Source organism: Macaca thibetana, chromosome 5, assembly GCF_024542745.1.
Source record: "Macaca thibetana thibetana isolate TM-01 chromosome 5, ASM2454274v1, whole genome shotgun sequence".
Classification (NCBI taxonomy): domain Eukaryota; kingdom Metazoa; phylum Chordata; class Mammalia; order Primates; family Cercopithecidae; genus Macaca; species Macaca thibetana.
Window position 1 is genome coordinate 183,551,690 of NC_065582.1, and position 20,503 is coordinate 183,572,192.

At 45.9% G+C, this 20,503-nt stretch overlaps 1 protein-coding gene and 1 pseudogene across 1 annotated transcript in view; one reads left to right on the forward strand and one right to left on the reverse strand.

The window, feature by feature from the left end:
• Positions 1 to 20,503, forward strand: part of ZFYVE28 (zinc finger FYVE-type containing 28) — a 165,354-nt gene that overhangs the window by 106,751 nt on the left and 38,100 nt on the right. The window contains exon 8 of the mRNA XM_050792260.1: positions 6,749 to 6,850. Coding sequence (XP_050648217.1) covers positions 6,749 to 6,850 — 102 coding nt within the window. The remainder of the gene's footprint in view (positions 1 to 6,748; positions 6,851 to 20,503) is intronic.
• Positions 1,986 to 2,620, reverse strand: LOC126955581 (transcription factor Spi-C-like; annotated as a pseudogene).

Below are 20,503 nucleotides of genomic sequence, written 5' to 3' on the forward strand. Positions count from 1 at the left end.
TTCACCATATTGGCCAGGCTGGTCTTGAACTCCTGATCTGGTGATCCACCTGCCTCAGACTCCCAAAGTGCTGGGATTATAGGTGTGAGCCACCGCACCCGGCTGGCAACCTTATCTTATATGTGGAAAACCCTACAGACTCCACAAAAAAGCTGTTAGGACTAATAATGAATATAGTAAAGTTCCAGGACACAAAATCAACACACAAAAATTAGTAGCATTTTTATACACTAACAATACACTATCTGAAAGAAGAAATCAAGAGAATAATCTCATTTACAATAGCTACAAAAAAATACTAAGGAATAATTTTTATCACGGAGCTGAAAAAGCTGTGCACTGAAAACTATAAAACACCAATGAAATCAATTCAAGAAGACAAATGAAAGATATTCCATCTTCATGGATTGGAAAAATTAATATTGTTAAAATGTCCATACTACCCAAATAAATCTACATGTTTAATGTAATCCCTTTCAAAAGCCCAACATCATTTTATTTATGAAAAGAGAAAAAATCCTGAAATTCATATAGAACCATAAAAACCCACGAATAGCCAAGGCAGTCATGAGCAGAAAGGACAAAGCTGGATATACCACACTACCTGATTTTCAACTTTACTGCAAAGCTATAGTAATTTTAAAACAGCTTGGAATTGGCAAAAAGAAGACAACAGGACACATACCAGTGGAACAGAATAAAGAGCCCAGAAGGGAACCCAACTAATTTTCAACAAAGGTGCCAAGAAGACAAGGACAGCTTCTTCAATAAATGGTGCTGGGAAATCTGAAATTTTCACATGTCAAAGAATGAAGCTAGACCCTTATCTTACACCATATAAAAAAATCAACTCAGAATGGATTAAAGAGCTAAATATAAGACCAGAAACTCTAAAACTACTAGAAGAAAACTTAGGGGAAAGACTACACAACATTAGTCTGGGTAGTGACTTTTTGGATTTGGCCCCAAAGTGCAGGCAACAGAAATAACTATGGATAAATTGGATTACGTCAAACTGAAAAGCTTCTGTATAGCAAAAGGAACAACAAGGTGCAGAGACAACTTACGGATTGGGAGAAAATATTTACAATTCATACATCTGATGGGTTAATATCCAACATATATAAAGAACTCAAAAAATTAAACAGCAAGAAAACAACAACAACAACAAAAATGGGTAAGAGACTGGGTTTGGTGGCTCATGCCTGTAATCCTAACACTTTGGGATGCTGAGGCAGCAGAATAGCTTGAGGCCAGGAGTTTGAGACCAGCCTAGACAATATAATGAAACCTCATCCCAACGGCAAAAAACCAGGTGTGGTGGTGTGTGCCTGTAGTCCCAGCCACTTGGGAGGCAAAGGCGAGAGGATTACTTGAGCCTAGAAGTTCGAGTTTGCAGTAAGCTATGATCATGCCACTGAATTACAGTCTGGGCAATGGAATGAGACTCTGTCTCTTAAAAGAAAAATGAAAAAGTAAGATTTAAAGACAAGGGGGAAAGGAAAAAAATGTGAGTAAGGGAACTGAATATACATTTTCACTGAAGTTTTTAAAGCCATGAATGTATTTTTGCACAAATGCTTTTATCATGTGCATTCTTTTTTTTGTAAATGATTTTTTTGTAAAGCCAGCAGATACAGGTTAGAGTGATGTTTTCACCTGAGTATATGACAGAAGAATGTTTGAATCATTATTAGTTTCCTGTACTGGCCGTATTAATCGGGAAGAAAGTGGTTGAATAGAGAATAGTAAGAGCAAGGCCATTTAGTCAGTACTTTCACATAGGGCTTGGTCATTTCCAACAATAAATTTGTTCATTGGCAGTATTTCCCACCAAGTTAGTATAGATTCTATGCTATTTGACAAAAGATAGCAATAATGAACTTAATTTTTTTTTTTTTCTCTTCAGCATTTGCTTTAAGAGAAAAATCCTGAAGCTTGTAGGGATTTCTGATGCCAGGAAACCATGAAACGTGAGAGTATATTTAGCAATCAGGGTGACTTAGCTCATGGTAGTTGGCACGTGTATAGTTATAATTTGCATTCTAGTTATTTAAACTGAGATATTCTTGATCAGGCTGAACACACTGTGAGTAGAAGATTGCTTTCCCCGAGAAGTAAGATAGAGTCTTTGGAGGATGGCCTTGGTAAACTGGTAGGTCAGCTTCCTCTGGATTTTGGCGATTTCTCTAGTTCTTCCATCATTCCTCAGGGCCCTGGCAATTTTCTGAGTAAGTCACGGGGTTCTGGTTGACTTTTCTTTTTCCCTGAAGGTTTTCCCTAAAGTTTTTCTTTATTTTTCAATATAAATGGAAAGATGTCTTTGGTTTTATCTACCCCTGGATACAAGATGCCATCTTGGCATTACGTGGGAATTCGTGAAGGTATTAAAATGGTCAGAGCTTCTTCCTGCTACTATGGTTCTCCAGTTATACACAGGTTCCTCTGTGGGCAACACTTCTTAGCAGATGGAATTTCCTCTGACGTGAGGACAGTGGTTGATGAAAGCCAGGTCATTTTTGTCACCTGGGGAGGACTGAAGATCAGTTGAATATTACATCAGTACCTCAAAAGCACCTTCAAATGCTTCACCCAGCTTGTCTTGTTCAACACAAGTCATGCTTCCTTGAATGGATGATTCTTCCCATCGGTGTCCAATGTAGCATCCACTGTACAATGTGGATACAACCTTCCCTGTCCTCTGAAAAGCATGTCAGCACTACCCTGCTGTGAGTATTTTAAAGATGAGATTAGCATTTAAATCAGTAGACTCTGAGTACAGCTGACGACTCTCCGTGATGTGGGTGGGCCTCATCCAATTAGTGGAAGGCCCTGAGAGAAACAGACTGAGATCCCCAAGTAAGAGGGAATCCGGCTTCCAGACTCCTTGGATTGGAGCTGCCATGTCAACTCTTCTCTGGGTCTCCAGCAGAATTTGGACTTGCCAGCCCCCACAATTGCATGAAATAATTCCTTAAAATAAATAAATCTTTCTCTCTTGTTCTGTTTCTCTAGAGAACTTTGATACAGAGGGTAAGTCTTCCTGTTCTCAGATTTTTCAATGGATTTGACATCAAAAGCACCACCACAAAAAGATAAAAAGAGAAACTGGACCTCATCAAAATTTAAAATTGTGATGCATCAAAAGACATTATAAAGAAAATGAAGGCCGGGCGCGGTGGCTCAAGCCTGTAATCCCAGCACTTTGGGAGGCCGAGACGGGCGGATCACGAGGTCAGGAGATCGAGACCATCCTGGCTAACACGGTGAAACCCCGTCTCTACTAAAAATACAAAAAACTAGCCGGGCGAGGTGGTGGGCGCCTGTAGTCCCAGCTACTCGGGAGGCTGAGGCAGGAGAATGGCGTAAACCCGGGAAGCGGAGCTTGCAGTGAGCTGAGATCCGGCCACTGCACTCCAGCCCGGGCTACAGAGCAAGACTCCATCTCAAAAAAAAAAAAAAAAAAAAAAAAAAAAAAATGAAAAGACAACCTAAAGAATATTTGCAGATCATATATCTGTTGAAGATTTAATGTCTAGAACATATAAAGAACCCTTTCAACTCAACAACAAATCGACAAACAACCCAATTTAAAAATGAGTAAAGACTTGAATAGACATTTCTCCAAAGAAGATATACACGTGGCCAACAGGCACGTGAAAAAGATGGTCCACATCATTCGTTATTAAGGAAATGTAAATCAAAACCATGATGAGATGCCACTTCACACCCACCAGGATGGCTGTAATCAAAAAAATTGGAAAAGAATACGTAGTGAGAGTGTGGAGAAGTCAAAACCCTTGGATTGCTGGCGGGAGTGTAAAATGCCGCAGCTGCTACGGAAAACAGTTGGTGGTTCCTTAAAAAGTTAAACATAGAATTATGTGATCCATATGGTCATACCACATACCCTTCTAGGCATATACCCAAGAGAGATGAAAACATATGTCCGTGAACAAACTTCTACACGAATGTTTATGGCAGCATTATTCATAATAGCCCAAAGACAGAAACAATCCAAACGTCCACCCGTGGATGAATGAAGAAATGTATGTGCGGGAACATTCGCCACGTGCCACAGCATCATGAGCCTTGAAAACGTGGTGCAAGGTGAAAACCGGTCACAAAGGTCACGCATTACGTGATTCTGTTTACATGGAACACCCAGAATAGGCCAATTCAGAGAGACAGAAAGCAGATGAGGGATTGCCATGGCTGAGGTGAATAAGTCAGTGGTGATTATTAAAAGGGTATTTTCTGGGGTGATAAAAACCTTTTGAAACTAGAGAGGTGATGGGTGCACAGCAGCATGAATGCAGAAAATGCCTCAGAATCATATCCTTTAAAACAATTGTTTGTTATATGAATTTCTTTGAAAAAAGAAAAGGGAAGACTGGCCACCCCCACTTCCAGCAGGGCCCAGCTTTCTCCACTGTGCAGGGTGTCCTCTGGCCTGCTCACCTTAGCTGGATCTGGGCCAGGCCCCTCACGGTGCCCCCACACCCCTGGCCACACCAAGACCCCGGGATCCAGCTTTCCAGGCTCACTGGTGGGTGACTGCCTTACCCCTGCTCGTGGCAACGTGGACACAGTCCTGGGTGGCCTGTCGGGCTGTAGCCATGGGCAGCAGCTGCATCAGAACCACCATTTCTAGCAATGGCTCATTCCCAGGCCTCATTCTGAGCCCCTTCAGCCAGATTCCTGCAAGTGCCAGGCCAGGTGCAGAGACAGATGCTGAGCCTCTGGCTGCTGCCTGGGGACTGCTCCCCACCTCTCCCCACCTCTGGCCCCCACACCCCATTACTTCAGCACCTGAGCCTGATCTCCCGTCCTACAGGCCTCCTCTCTGTAGTTCGGGCACCTGCAGAGTCGCTGAGCAGCAGGGCTCGGCCACCGTGGAGTGCTTGGCTCTTCGTCCAGCACGCGAAAGCCGACACACGGCTGGATGCAGGGATACAGCCCGGGGGTCCTTGGGTCCCCGCAGGCTCCCAGGAGGAGGTGGCACAGCAGCCTCTGGGTCTGAGCCTCCTGATGAACGAGTTCTTTTCTGAGGACCTGGGCCAGCAACTCTTATGGGCAGGCCTCGTTCCCCCACTCCTGCTGACTGCCCTGGGGGGCAGCTGAGACCTTCCTCGGCCACACTGCTGCCCGGAGCAGGCAGGAGCGAGGTTTCCAGACGGGCAGACGTTGGGTGCACGGGTCATTGCGGGGCTGAGTCCTATGCCCAGCAGGGAGGAGCTCTACTGGGGTTGGGGATGGCTTCCCTGAGGCCCGGCCGCTGGAGTCAGGGCTGCCCCCTCCCCTGCTCTGTTTCCCTCTGCCTTTGTCCTGAGACTGCCTGATTCACCCATAGAGTTAAGGCTCGGTTTGGGTAATTGTCCCCTGAATACTGTTCGTTTAATCAGGACAGACAGCTCATGTAAGAGCCACAAAGGACACCAAGCAGAATGGAAGGCTGGCTGTGCTGTCCGCTCACCGACAGGAGGTCAGGACACAGCCTCCTGCCCAGCTGAGCTGGCCACTCCACAGGGCCTGGCGCCCCCATGCCCCAGAGGCAGCAGTGCACATACTTTTCCTGTGACTTTCAAATCTTTCTTTTTGCACATGAAACCCAACGATTTTTAGGGAAAAACATTCCCTTTGTTCAATTCCCTTTATCAGCCCTTCTCACTGAGCTGGGTGCGTTGGACAAGGAGATTGTCCCTGAGCTGCCGGGGACTTGGTGTTGGATAGTGTTGGCTGGGCCTGACCTTGGTGTCACGTCTGCTGAAAGACACAGGCCGGTGGTGCTCCATTTACACAGACAAGCCCACATGGCCCTTGTCTGTGCTCTGATGAGGAAGAACATGATGATGATGAGGGACAGGGGACGATTTCGTGGGTGGATACTCCCCAGGCACCTGAGACATGGTCTGGTCCCAGGAGACCCAGGAGGAGGCACCCAGAGAAGGTCTTCTGGGATGGGTGCCCTCAAGGAGAGACGGGCTGAGACATGGATGATCAAGGCACACTCGGAGCTGGGCAGGGCTGGACGGTGCACAGAGAGGAGTGGGGGCCGCCAGAGGTGGCATCTGGGAAGCTTGTCCTTCAGCAGGCCTTGAGCCAGACTCTGGGGTAGGGACAGTGAGGAAAACCGGCCTCAGCCACATGGGGCTGCAGTCCTGGGGAGGGGAGCTTCTCGGGGCCTGGTGGGCACCACAAGGGAGGTGGGTCCTGTGTGGGAGATGAGGGGAGGCTGCTTTGGTCTTGTGGGGTGGTGGAGCATTGGCCAGGCTGCTGGAAGGGAACCCGTGCGGGGCCTCAGCTCACACCTGCAGCTGGTTTTGCTTTTGGAGAAGGTGGTTCCAGGTCCAGTTCTCATAAGGCTCTGCAGATAAATTTAACCACAAATCCAGTTTTTATAACTTGCAAGAAGGTAGGTTTTGGTAACAAACCTTGAGGCGAATTTATGTGATTGCAGCACCGATGTGTGCAGATACACTTTTCCGATTACTTTATGACCCCTCCAGTGAACACAAGCTAATCAACTGCAAAAGAGGGTGAAGTCTGGGTAATAATTTTTACTGCTGTTTTCTAAACTTATTTATGATGCAATCACACAAGGCAAAGCACGAGGCGGCGGCCGTGCCGGGACAGTGACGCTGCAGAGTCCCAGCGGCCGTGGTTTTCGCAGGTGGTTAAGTTGGGCTGTCTGCGGCACCCAGGGGGCCACAGGCCTGACATCCTGGCTTTTGTGTCTCAAATGCAGTGGCCTCGTGGTCTATGCGGACGGACCCCTGAACTTGGACCGCAAGGCAGAAGACATGTCCGAGCTGTTCCGGCCCTTCCACACGTTGCTGCGGAAAATAAGGTGGGGATAGAGATAGAGGAGATGGGGGAGGGGAGGGGGACAGGAGGGCCACCGGTGGGCACTAAAGTCATGTTTAGCTGCTGCCTCCAGGTCCTCCTCCTCTCTGCGAGGAAGGATGGGCCGGTTAATATTCCTGGTGAGCGGGGTGGGGGTCACAAACGACCCATGGGGGTCACAGAGTCCTGGCTTTGGCCCCTGCCTGGCATTGCATGGGGTGGGCACTCTCTTGGGCTGAGCTGGGGGAGTGAACCTCACACTTCCAGACATAGTGCAGCAACAGCTAACTATCCCCACTGTCCGCACCGTCCCCACTGTCCCCATTGTCCCCACCGTCCCCATTGTCCCCACCGTCCCCATTGTCCCCACCGTCCCCAAAGCGCTCGCTTCTGTTGCAGTCGTGGTGCTCTACCTATGCCCTTTGTCTTTAGTTACTGGTTTACGTCTGTGTCCGCGTGGGGGACCCCCCCTTTTAAAACCTGATGCCTTCCCTTCATATGGGCCAAGGGCTTTGCTGGGCGGCCTGAGCCGACAGAACCCAGCTGTGGCTTCCTGGAGGGATGGGGGCCACATGAAGCCCATGGCCACATGTCCTCCGTGTGCCACCCTGGCCCTGTGGCCTGGGACAGCTCGGTATTTCCTACTACAGCCCCTGATCACTGCAACCAGGTTTCCTTCGGGGACGCAGAAGCCTAGAGCCCTGCCCCATGAGGGCCAGAGGTCCTGTGAGTCCAGACAGTGGAAAGTGACCCCATGGGCTATGGGCTGCCTGTCACCCTTGCAGATGGGGTTGTGAGCTCTTGGGGCCTTGACAGGTGGTCCTTGGTGTCAGTGGGCTGAGGGGCAGGGGTGCTTGGTTCAGTCCATGTTTCATCTGGGAGATGGCTGTCGTTGCTTCCCTCCTGCTTGGGGGGGATGGGACCTCTGGACCTGGAGGTCGCAGTCCCATCCTTCCTCGAGTGACGTGGAGGAGACCACAGCGAGGAGAGGAGACCGATGCCACCTAGACCGGGAAGGCATATGCGCCCCCCACCCCACATATGGGGGTCTTACAGGAAAGGTGGCGCAGGCACTGGGCCGTGGCTGGAGAATGAGCCTCCTGGGCAGTGTGAGGCCGGAAGGGGGCCCAGGCCACGCAGGAGTGGAGTGGACGTCCTGGGAGCATATCTGCCCTTGGCCTACATGGGCAATGGAGAGGGGGATGAAGCTGAACGGGCTGGAGGCAGAATGCTGTCGAGGGATTAGTGCTGGGATTACAGGCGGACCACCACGCCCAGCTAATTAAAAAATTTTTTGGTAAAGATGGGGTCTTGCCATGTTGCCCAGGCTGGTCTTGAACTCCTAGGCTTAAGTTTTCCTCCCGCCTTGGTCTTCCGAAGGGTTGGGATTACAGGTGTGAGTCACCTCACCTTGCAGAAAGCTGTGTGGATAGAACGTGACTCTGCTGCCCACCCTGGGGCCTTGATGTGGGGAACCTCACCCATGGGTAGGGCAGCTGGGACCCAGGTGTGCACCCACAGGCTGGCCCTGCTGCCCCGACAGAACTGCTGCTTGTGCCCCCTGCCCACGCACGGAGAACAGCGAGAGTCCACGGATGAGCCTGCACCTCCTCCAGTGTCAGGGTTTGAGGACTTACCTGTTACTGTCCACGTGGCCTGACGTTGACAGAGCTCCAGAAACTGCTAACTTCAGCTGAGGATCACTTGCCACCCTGGAAGAGGAAAGCCGGAAAGAGGTGTCCGAGTAGAGCCCTTAAAAAGAACCTGCAGTCTGTTGTAAAATAATTGGCAAAAAATATGAAATTTTTAGAGTGGATATTTTAATATAGGCAATATGTAGGAAATATAGGCAGACACAACCAGGCAACTTCATGTCTTTTTAAAAGCTGGGCAAAACTACTGCTTTGGGAGAGATAGGATGCCCAGGCTGTGGTGGCCAGTTCTCCAGCTGCAGCAACTACAGAAAATCTGCTGGATACATTTGAAAGATCCTGTTTTTTATTTTTATTTTTTTATTTATTTTTATTTATTTATTTTTTTTGAGACGGAGTCTCGCTGTGTCTCCCAGGCTGGAGTGCAGTGGCGTGATCTCGGCTCACTGCAAGCTCCGCCTCCCGGGTTCACGCCATTCTCCCGCCTCAGCCTCCCAAGTAGCTGAGACTACAGGCGCCCGCCACCACGCCCGGCTAGTTTTTTGTATTTTTAGTAGAGACGGGGTTTCACCATGTTAGCCAAGATAGTCTCGATCTCCTGACCTCGTGATCCACCCACCTCGGCCTCCCAAAGTGCTGGGATTACAGGCTTGAGCCACCGCGCCCGGCCCCTGTTTTTTATTTTTGAGACAGAGTCTCGCTCTGTCGCCCAGGCTGGAGTGCAGTGGCGCCATCTCGGCTCACTGCAAGCTCCGCCTCCCAGATTCACGCCATTCTCCTGCCTCAGCCTCCCGAGTAGCTGAGACTACAGGCGCCTGCCACTATGCCCGGCTAATATTTTGTATTTTTAGTAGAGACGGGGTTTCACTGTGTTAACCAGGATGGTCTCGATCTCCTGACCTCGTGATCCACCTGCCTCGGCCTCCCAAAGTGCTGTGATTACAGGTGTGAGCCACTGCACCCAGCTGTTTTTTTTGAGACGGAGTCTCGCTGTTTCCCAGGCTGGAGTGTAGTGGTGTGATCTCAGCTCACTGCAGTTTCCGCCTCCGGGTTCAAGAGATTCTTCTGCCTCAGCCTCCTGAGGAGCTGGGATTACAGATGTGCGCCACCATGCCTGGCTAATTTTTATATTTTTATTTTATTTATTTATTTATTTATTTATTTTTAATATTTTTAGTAGAGACAGGGTTTCACCATGTTGGTCAGGCTGGTCTTGAACCCCTGACCTCATGATCCGCCCACCTCGGCCTCCCAAAGTGCTGGGATTACAGGTGTGAGCCACCGTGCCCAGCCAAAAGATCATGCTTTTAAAGGTACCTGAACTGTGGAAGTGAGGACTGGGTGAACTAAGACCCCAGGGAAGGGAGCCTTTTAAGGTGAGCTGCAGTCTACTTGGCTGTTTTTCCCCAGGGAAGATTTGATGATTCCAGGCTCATCCAGGGCCCAGGATTCCCAGGCAGAGAAGCTCCACTGGAGAAAGAACATCTAATCATGAGGGCTGGCGGAACAGTCTGGCAGCTTCGGGGCATTCAAGCAGCACGCCTGCCAGTCCTGGAGAAGCAGGAAATACAGGCAGAAAGCCCCCTGACAACAGGCTTCCTGCAGTTCCCAGGTGCTTAGGAACAAAAGCATGCCTTGAGCCCAGGTGCAGGGGCTCATGCCTGTAATCCCGGCACTTTGGGAGGCCCAGATGGGTGGATCACCTGAGGTCAGGAGTGTGAGACCAGCCTGACCAACATGGTGAAACCCTGTCTCTACTAAAAATATAAAAATTAGCGGGGCGTGGTGGTGGATGCCTGTAATCCCAGCTATTTGGGAGGCTGAGTCAGGAGAATCACTTGAACCTGGGAGGCGGAGGTTGCAGTGAGCCGAGATTGCGCCACTGTACTCCAGCCTGGGTGACAGAGCAAAACTCCATCTCAATAAAACAAAGAAACAACAACAACAACAACAACAAAGCATGCCGTGAGCACACTCCTAGAGATGTTTGCCAGATTTTGAAGTTGCATGTGACTGGAGGCTGAGCTGGAACTTGGAAGGACAGAACTCGGTCTCCTGCAGATTTTGGGGTTTGAGAAGACAGAGAGCCCAGCAGACTCAGAACTACAGTAACCAGACCTAAGCTGCAGCCAAGCCTCAACCTACTCCGTTTCTGAAGGGAATGCAATAATGGACCTCATGCGGTCAGTCTAACAGAGAAAGGGGCAGTCCTCTCTGGTGGAAAAAGCGTCATCTGTAACCTTTATGATTCTTTTATATCCAATGTCTGTCATATAATCCAAAATTGCTTAAAATGTTGGCCGGGCACAGTGGCTCACTCCTGTAATCCCAGCACTTTGGGAAGCCAAGGCGAACGGATCACCTGAGGTCAGGAGTTTGAGACCAGCCTGGCCAACACGGCAAAACCCCATCTCTACAAGAATACAAAAATTAGCCAGATGTGGTGGTGCATGCCTGTAATCCCAGCTACTTGGGAGGCTGAGACCAGAGAATCGCTTGAACCCAGGAGGTGGAGGTTGCAGTGAACCAAGATCATGCCACTATACTCCAGCCTGAGTGACAGAGTGAGACTCTGTCTCACAAAAAAAAAAAAGACAAGAAAATACTGTAATCCCAGCACTTTGGGAGGCCGAGGCGGGCAGATCACAAGGTCAGGAGATCAAGACCATCCTGGCTAACATGGTGAAATCCCATCTCTACTAAAAATATAAAAAATTAGCCAGGCATGGTGGCACGCACCTGTAGTCCCAGCTACTTGGGAGGCTGAGGCAGGAGAATCGCTTAAACCTGGGAGGTGGAGGTTGCAGTGAGCCAAGATTGTACCACTGTGCTCCAGCCTGGGCCACAGAGTGAGACTCCATCTCAAAAAAAAAAAAAAAAAAAAAAAAGACAAGAAAATATATAAATATATCTGATAGTTTAGAGAAGAGCCAGAAAGTGGATGCAGACTGCTGATGATCCAGATTCTACACCCAAGAATGTGAACACAGTTCTGATTAATATGTTAAAGAAAACAGAAGGGGGGCAAATTAGATAAGAGGATGGAGAATTGAACAGAGAATTGGAATCTATCCAGAGAGACACAACCAAGCATGGTGGCATGTACCTGTAGTCCCAGCTGCTCCGGAGGCTGAGGCTGGAGGGTCACTTGAGCCCAGGAGTTCTAAGTTCTAGTGTGCTATGCTGATCAGGTGTCTGCACTAAACTTTGGCATCAATATGGTGACCTCCTGCAGCAGGGAACCACCAGGTTGCCTAAGGAGTGGAACTGGCCCAGGTCAGAAATGGAGCAGGTCAAAACTCTCGTGCTGATCAGTAGTGGGATTGTACCATTACAGTAGAGTGTGAATAGCCACTGCACTGCAGCCAGGACGACATAGCAAGACTTCATCTGGAAGGAAGGAAGGAAGGAAGGGAGGGAGGGAGGGAGGGAAGGGGAGAAAGAAAGAGAAAGAAGGAAAGAAGGAAAAGAAAGAAAAAGAAGGAAGGAAGGAAAGAAAGGGAAGGAAAGAAAGGAAAGGACGGAAGAAAGAAAAAAATGACATTCTAAAGCTAAGAAAATTCACAATTTGACAATAAGGACACAGTAGATGGGTTTAATAGCAGATTGGACCCAGCAGAATATAGAAGTAGTCAGCTTGAGGATAGCTCAATAGAAGAGACCCAAACTGAAGCTCAGACAGGAAAAAAGAGGGGAACAACAATAAGAAACAACAACAGAAAACCGGAATAGAACATAAGAGACATGTGTAACAAATTCCAAAGGCCTAAAATACATAATTGGAGCCCCAGAGAGAATAGAGAGAAGGGGCAGAAGCAATATTCAAAGAAATCATGACTAAACATTTCCCCAAATTCCAAAAGACAAAAATCTCCAGCCACGGATTCAGCAAGAAAACTACAAACAAAAAACCAACCAGCATACCTGGGTATATCATAGTGAAATTGCCAAAAACAAAGACAAAAAATTTGACATGCAGCAAGAGGAAAAGGACATACTACTTTGAAACGAACATAAGATGGATAGCTGTCTTCTCAACAAACAAAAACAGGGGAAGCCGACAAGCAGTGAAATAACATATATTTAAACTGCTGAAGGAAGTCGGGCACAGTGGCTCACGCCTGTGATCCCAGCACTTTGGGAGGCTGAAGTGGGAGGATCACTTGAACCAGGAGTTGGAGACCAGCCTGACCAACATGGTGAAACCTCATCTCTACTAAAAATTCAAAAATCAGCCAGGCATGGTGGTGCACTCCTGTCATCCCAGCTGAGACACGAGAATCACTTGAACCTGGGAGGCAGAGGTTGCAGCCAGCAGAGATCATGCCACTGCTCTCCAGCCTGGGCAACAGAGTGAAAATCTGTCTCAAAAACAGACAAAACAAAACAAAACAAAACAAAAACTGCTGAAGGAAAATAACTGACAATCAGAATTTTATAACCAGCAATAATATCCTTCAAAAATGAAGGTGATATTTTGCCTTCATGAGTTATTACAAAACACAAAACTGAAGGAATTTGTTATCAGCAACCTGCACATAAAACAATTAATTGGAGTTCTTCAGAAAAAAAGTATATCAGAGGGAAATGTAGAAATGCTAGAGAGGCCAGGCGCGGTGGCTCCTGCCTGTAATCCCAGCTACTGCCTGTAATCCAACACTTTGGGAGGCCAAGGCAGGAGGATCCCTTGACCTCAGGAGTTTGAGACTAGCCTGGACAACATAGTGAGGCGCTCTCTCTACTTAAAAAAAAAAAATTAGCTGGGTATGGTGGCATGCCTGTAGTTCCGTCTTACTCAGGAGGCTAAGGTGGGAGGATCATTTGAGCCCAGGAGTTTGAGGTTGCGGTGAGCTATCATTGTGCCACTGCACTCCAGCTTGGGTGACAGAGAGGCCCTGTGTTAAAAAAAGTAATGCAAGAGAGACTGAAGAACATGGTGTAGGTTAATATAAATGAATATTAACTGTACAAAATAATTGTAGTGTCTGTGGAGTTTAAATTATACATAGTAGTAAAATTCATGATACAAGTAGCAGAAAAGACAGAAAGGGGTAAATGGAATTTTAAAGTTGTATTGGAAATGTGATTGAATAAATTATTTATATTAGAATGTGGTCAATCAAGGATCACTATTATAATATTAGGATAACATTAAATAATAAAGATGAATAACTAGCAAATTCACAGAAGCAAAAACATCCAAAATAAGGTAAGAACAGAGAAAGAAAAGATACAACAAATGGACCAAATAGAAAAAAATAATTAGATGAAAGATACAAACCTAACCACATCAGTGATTACATTAAATACGAATGGACTAAATATTCTAAGTATAAAACTAAGTTTACTGGTCTGGGTTAAAATAGCAACAACAGGAGCTTGTTGTTGAGCTGTTGTTGCTGGGCTCAAACAATCCATCCACTTGGGCCTCCCAAAGTGCTGGGACTACAGGTATGAACCACTGCACTCAGCCTCCACATACTTTTAAGAAGAACATAAGGCTGGGCCCGGTGGCTCATGTGTGTAATCCTAGCACTTTGGGAGGCCGAGGTGGGTGGATCATTTGAGGTCAGGAGTTCAAGACCAGCCTGGCCAAAATGGTGAAACCCAGTCTCTACTGAAAATACAAAAATTAGCCAGGCGGTAGTGGCGCATGCCTGTAATCCCAGCTACTCAGGAGGTTGAGGGCAGAGCGAGACTCTGTCTCAAAAACAAAACAAAACAAAACAAACAAAATAGGCAATTCAGTAGGAAGATGTCACAATCCCAAATCTGTGTGTATGGGCGGAATAACATAGCTGTAAAACTTTTGTAAAGCAAATAACAGAAATATAAGGTGGAATAGACAAATCCAAAACCAGCAGGATACTTTAATTTATCTCTCTATAACTGATGGAACTAACAGGAAAACCCTTGAGGATGTAAGAAATCTCAATAACAAAACCAACAAACTTGACCTAACTTACATGTGTCACAGTACATCCAACAATTGCCAGAATTCATGTTCTTTTTTTTTTTTTTTGAGACAGAATTTCACTCTGTCACCCAGGCTGGAGTGCAGTGGTGCGATCTTGGCTCATTGCAACCTCTGCTTCCTAGGCTCAACTGATTCTTCTGTCTCAACCTCCTGAGTAACTTTTTGTATAGATTCCAATTATCTGTTTAAATTTTTCATCCTCATATCTAATTTGCCCCCTTCAATTTTCTTTAACATATTAAAACAACAACAATAAAAAACTTAGTTGGGCATGGTGGCACACGCCTGTAGTCCCAGCTACTTGGGAGGCTGAGGTAGGAGGATTGCTTGAACCCAGGAGTTTAAGGGTGCAGTGAGCTATGATCCTGCCACTGTATTCCAGTCTGGGCAACAGAGTAAGACCTCATCTCTAAAAAAAAAAAAAAAAAAAAAAAATGAAAATTAAGATGAGGCCTAAGCAGTGCTTTGAAGGATATTTATAGCACTAAATGCTATAAATTAGAGCAGAATAAAGGATGAAATTCAATTATGTAAAATTTTATCTAAGGAAGCTAGGAAAAATAAGTTTAATACCTCAAGAAAGCAGGAGGAAAGAAATAATAAAAATAAGAACAGATGTCAATGAAATGCAAAACAAATGTATAGTAGGGGAAAGACAAACCCAAAAGTTAGGTTTTTTGTTTGTTTGAGACAGAGTCTAGCTCTGTCACCCAGGCTGGAGTGCAGTGGCATGGTCTCGGCTCACTGCAGCCTCTGCCTCCCAGGTTTAAGCGATTCTTCTGCCTCAGCCTCCTAGGTAGCTGGGATTACAGACGCCCACCACCACACCCAGCTAATTTTTTTGTATTTTTAGTAAAGACAGAGTTTCACTGTGTTGGCCAGGCTGGTCTTGAACTCCTGACCTTGTGATCTGCCCACTTTGGCCTCCCAAAGTGCTGGGATTACAAGTGTGAGCCATCATGCCTGGCCCCAAAAGTTTGTTATTTTAAAAGATTAATAAAATTGATAAATTTCTAGCTGGACTAGTTCAAGAGAAAAAAGATAAAACATAAATCACTAATAATATAGATGGAAAGGAGACATCACCACAGACCTTACAGATATTAAAATGATAGTAAGAGGATATTATAAACAACTTTGTATCACTAAATTTGACAATTTGAATTAATTGGACAAATTCCTCAAAAAAGCAATTAAAGCTAACAGAAGAAGAAATAGAAAACCTTTTAATCCAATATCTATTAAAGAAGTTGAATTCATTATTTTAAAACCTTCCCACAAAGAAAACATCAGGCACGCATGGCTTTCCTTGTGTATTCTTCTAAACATTTAAAGAAGAAATAACACAAGTCTTACATAAATTCTTTCAGGGAATAGAAAAAAAAAGACATTTTCTACCTTATTATTATTGAGACAGACTCTCACTTTGTCACACAGGCTGGAGTGTGGCAGCACAATCTAGACTCACTACAACCTCTGCCTCCCAGGCTCAAGTGATCCTCACACCTCAGCCTCCTGAGTAGCTGGGACCGTAGGCATGCACCACTATGCCCAGCTAAGTTTTGTATTTTTTGTAGAGACAGGGTTTTACTATGTTGCCCAGGCTGGTCTCAAACTCCTGGGCTCAAGCAATCCGACTACCTCGGCCTCTCAAAATGCTGGGATTACAGGCACGAGCCACCATAACCAGCCCTAACTCTTTTTTTTTTTTTTTTTTTTTTTGATCAGTAAATCTAAACATTTAAACCTGACCAAGATATTACAAGAAACAACAACTACACCAATCTCTCATGAACATAGATGCAAATACCCTTAAAAAGATACAGACAAATGAAACCCAACCATATATAAATAAGATATATCATGACCAAGAGAAATGTACACACATTGCTCACACTTGTAATCCCAGAACTTTGGGAGGCCGAGGCAGGAGGATTGCTTGAGCCCAGGAGTTTGGGACCAACCTCAGCAATATAGTGAGACCTCATCTCTACAAAAAAGTTACAAATTAGTCGAGCATGGTGGTACACATCTGTACTGACAGCTACTTGGGAGGCTGAGATGGGACGATTGCTTGAGCCTGGGAGGCAGAGGCTGCAGTGAGCTGTGATCAGACCACTGCACTCCAACCTGGGTGACAGAGCAAGACATTGTCTCAAAATTTAAAAAAAAAGCCGGGCGCGGTGGCTCAAGCCTGTAATCCCAGCACTTTGGGAGGCCGAGACGGGCGGATCACGAGGTCAGGAGATCGAGACCATCCTGGCTAATATGGTGAAACCCCGTCTCTACTAAAAATACAAAAAACTAGCCGGGTGAGGTGGTGGGCGCCTGTAGTCCCAGCTACTCGGGAGGCTGAGGCAGGAGAATGGCATAAACCCGGGAGGCGGAGCTTGCAGTGAGCTGAGATCCGGCCACTGCACTCCAGCCTGGGCGACAAAGCGAGACTCCGTCTCAAAAAAAAAAAAAAAAAAAAAAAGGCCGGGCGCGGTGGCTCAAGCCTGTAATCCCAGCACTTTGGGAGGCCGAGACGGGCGGATCACGAGGTCAGGAGATCGAGACCATCCTGGCTAACACCGTGAAACCCCATCTCTACTAAAAATACAAAAAGCTAGCCGGGCGAGGTGGCGGGCGCCTGTAGTCCCAGCTACTGGGGAGGCTGAGGCAGGAGAATGGCGTGAACCCGGGAGGCGGAGCTTGCAGTGAGCCGAGATCGCGCCACGGCACTCCAGCCTGGGCGACAGAGCGAGACTCCGTCTGAAAAAAAAAAAAAAAAAAAAAAAAATTAAAAAAAAAAGAGAGAAATGTATTCCAGATATACAAGATTGGCTTAACATTTGAAAATCAAATTGATGTTTTGCCACATTAATTTTAAAAATTGGAAGAAAAATCATGTAATTTTGAAAGATGCAGGAAAAGCCTTTGAAAAAATTTCACACCAATTTTATGATGAAAACATCTCTTAGCAATAAACAAAGCAGAACAAGAAAAGCGTCTCTTAGCAAACTAGGAACAGGAGGGAACTTCTTTAATCTGGCCACAGAGAGATGAAGGTACAGATTTCGTCCGTGTGTATCTGTGTGTGTGTGTTGTCTATTGTGTGTGTACTACAGCACATATCCCTGAGATGAGGAAGAAGATGCCTACTATTCACTATCTCCATTTAACATTGTATTGTGGCCTAGCAAGTGCAATAAGGCAAAAATAAAAGGAAAATTAGAAAGTTACACACATTGGAAATGAAGGACTAAAACTGCCATTCTATGTAGATAACGTGATCAAGTACTTAGGAAACTCAGAAGCATCTTCCAACTATTAGAAATAATAAGTAGATTTAGCAAGGTCACTAGGTAAAAGATCAATATACAAAAATAAATGGTCTTTCTGTATGCCAGCAATAAATAAATGCAAAATGAAATCAAAATACTGTCTTAGTCAATTTTGTGTTGCTATCACAGAATACCTAAGACTCAGTAATTTATAAAAGAAGGAGGTTCATTTAGCTCATGATTCTGGAGGTTGGGAGGTACAAGATCAAGTGGCTGCATCTGGTTAACTTCTGGTGCAGACCTTGTGCTCTGTCGTAACGTGGCAGAGAAGCAGGAGGGGAAGGGGGCATGTGCGAAGAGGCCACACACGAGAGGCAGCCTCACTTCATGACAGCCCACTCTTGTGGTAACTAATTTGGTCTCATGAGAAAGGCATTAATCTCCTTAATGACCTAATCATCTCTTAAAGACGCCACCTCTAAACACCACCACATTGGGAACTAAATTTCAACCTGAGTTTTGATGGGGACAAACCGCCTCCAAACCATAGCAAATACCATCTGTGGTAGTACCAGTAAATATCAAATACGTAAGCATAAATCAAATTAACGATGTCCAAGACCTCCATTGAAAGTTATAAAATGTTATTACCATAAATTTTTAAAGCCCTGGACAGCAGTTCCATTCAGAGAGAGGAACACCTGATGTTATGAAGATACCAGTTATTCTCAGATTAATCTATGAGTTCAATGCAGTCTCAATCAAAATCCCAGAAGCTAGCTAGCTTCCTTCCTTCCTTCCTCCCTCCCTCTTTCTTTCCTTTTCTTTTTCCTTCCTTCCTTTCTTCCTCCCTCCCTCTTTCTTTCCTTTTCTTTTTCCTTCCTTCCTTCCCTCCTTTCCTTTCTTTCGTTTCTTCTCTCTCTCTCCCTTCCTTTCTTTCCTTTCTTTCTCCTTCCTTCTTTCCTTCCTTCCTTTCTTTCCTTTCTTTCTTTCTTCTCCCTCCCTCCTTCCCTCCCTCCCTCCCTCCCTCCCTCCCTCCCTCCCTCCCTCCCTCCTTCCTTCCTTCCTTCCTTCCTTCCTTCCTTCCTTCCTTCCTTCCTTCCTTCCTTCCTTCCTTCCTTCCTTCCTTCCTTGTAGAAATTGACAAACTAATTCTAAAATGTATGTGGAGATGCACGGGGCCTGGAATAGCCAAGCAGCAGCAGAACGTTATCTGTTCTTCTCTCGATGGGCTTTGGGTAGTTTCCACAAATAGCGCTGCTGTGACTACCCCTGTGGGTGTCTCCAGGTGAACATATGCTTTTCTGCTGTGTGTACTTCATAAAAAAAGAACAAAGGCCAGGCACAATGGCTCATGCCTATAATCCCAACACTTTGGGAGGTTCAGGTGGGAGGAGCTCTTGAGCCCAGGAGGTCAAGGCTACAGTGAGCTGTGTTTACATCACTGAACTCCAGCCTGGGTGACAGAACAAGACCCCATTTCTAAAAAAAAAAAAAAAAAAGAAAATTGGAGACATCTTCTATTGTAAAGCTATAGTAATGCTGACAGATATAGTACAAGGATGGACTTGACACGCATTCAAAAGAATAGAAAATCTAGAACAGAGCAATGCATATATAGGTCTCTGATTTATGACAACGTGACATTACCGAACAGCAGGAATTGTTGTTTTTCTTTCCAATAAATGGGCTGAGTCAATAGAAGACCACGTGAGGAAAAGCGTCTCATATGGTTATCTATTAGTGTCTGGGTTCTTACCATTATTGTACAAAAAACTCAACTCCAGACGAAGTGTAGATATAAAAAGTAAAACAATAAAATCCAGGCACGGGGGCTCATGCCATAATCCCAGCACTTTGGGAGGCCAAGGCAGGAGGATCATTTGAGGCCAGGAGTTCAAGACCAGCCTGGGGAACATAGTGAGACCCTGTCTCTAAAAAAAATTTTTAAATAAAAAATATGTAGCCAGGTATGGTGGTCTGCACCTGTAGTCCCAGCTACTCAGGAGGCTGAGGCAGGAGGATCATTTGAGCCATGGAGTTTGAGTCTCCAGTGGGCCATGATCACCCCAGATCTGGGCCACAGAGCAAGACCATGTCTTAAAAAATAATAAAAAGCTTTTAGAGGAAAATGTCAAGGAGAACATCTTTGTGACTGTGGAGTGGGAAGAGATTTCTTAAACAGGACACAAAACACTAATCATAAAGAAAAAATGTTATAATTGGACTTTATTAAAATTAAAACCTTCATCAAAAGCACCATTAAGAGAATGAAAAGGCAAGCCAAAGAGTTGGAGAATATATCTAATAAAGAACTCCTGTCAATCAATAAGAAAAAGGCAGACAACCCAATTAATAATGGGCAAAAGGCTTGAACAGGAACTTTGCATAGAGAAAATCTAAGGGCTGATAAGTATGTCAACTGTGACCAACTTCATTGGTCATTAGGCTAAAACAATGGAAAGCCATAATAAGATAAGATACTATTACTCACTCACCAGGAAGGATTCAGTTAAAGACAGTAGGTGCTCTTGAGGGCCTGGGGCAAGCCATGCTATTGGCCAAGCTGTGGGCAGGCGTGCCTGGATCCTGGCTCCTCCCTGCTGTCTGGCTCAGCAGTTCCACCCCATATGTGCAGTCAGCAGAAATGCACTCGTGTGTTCTTTAAGAGAGATGCACGAAAATCCTGGGTCACAAAACCCGTCAGGTGTAACAGATAAAGGAACTACGTACATTTACCCCATGGAAGACAGTGCAGCCAC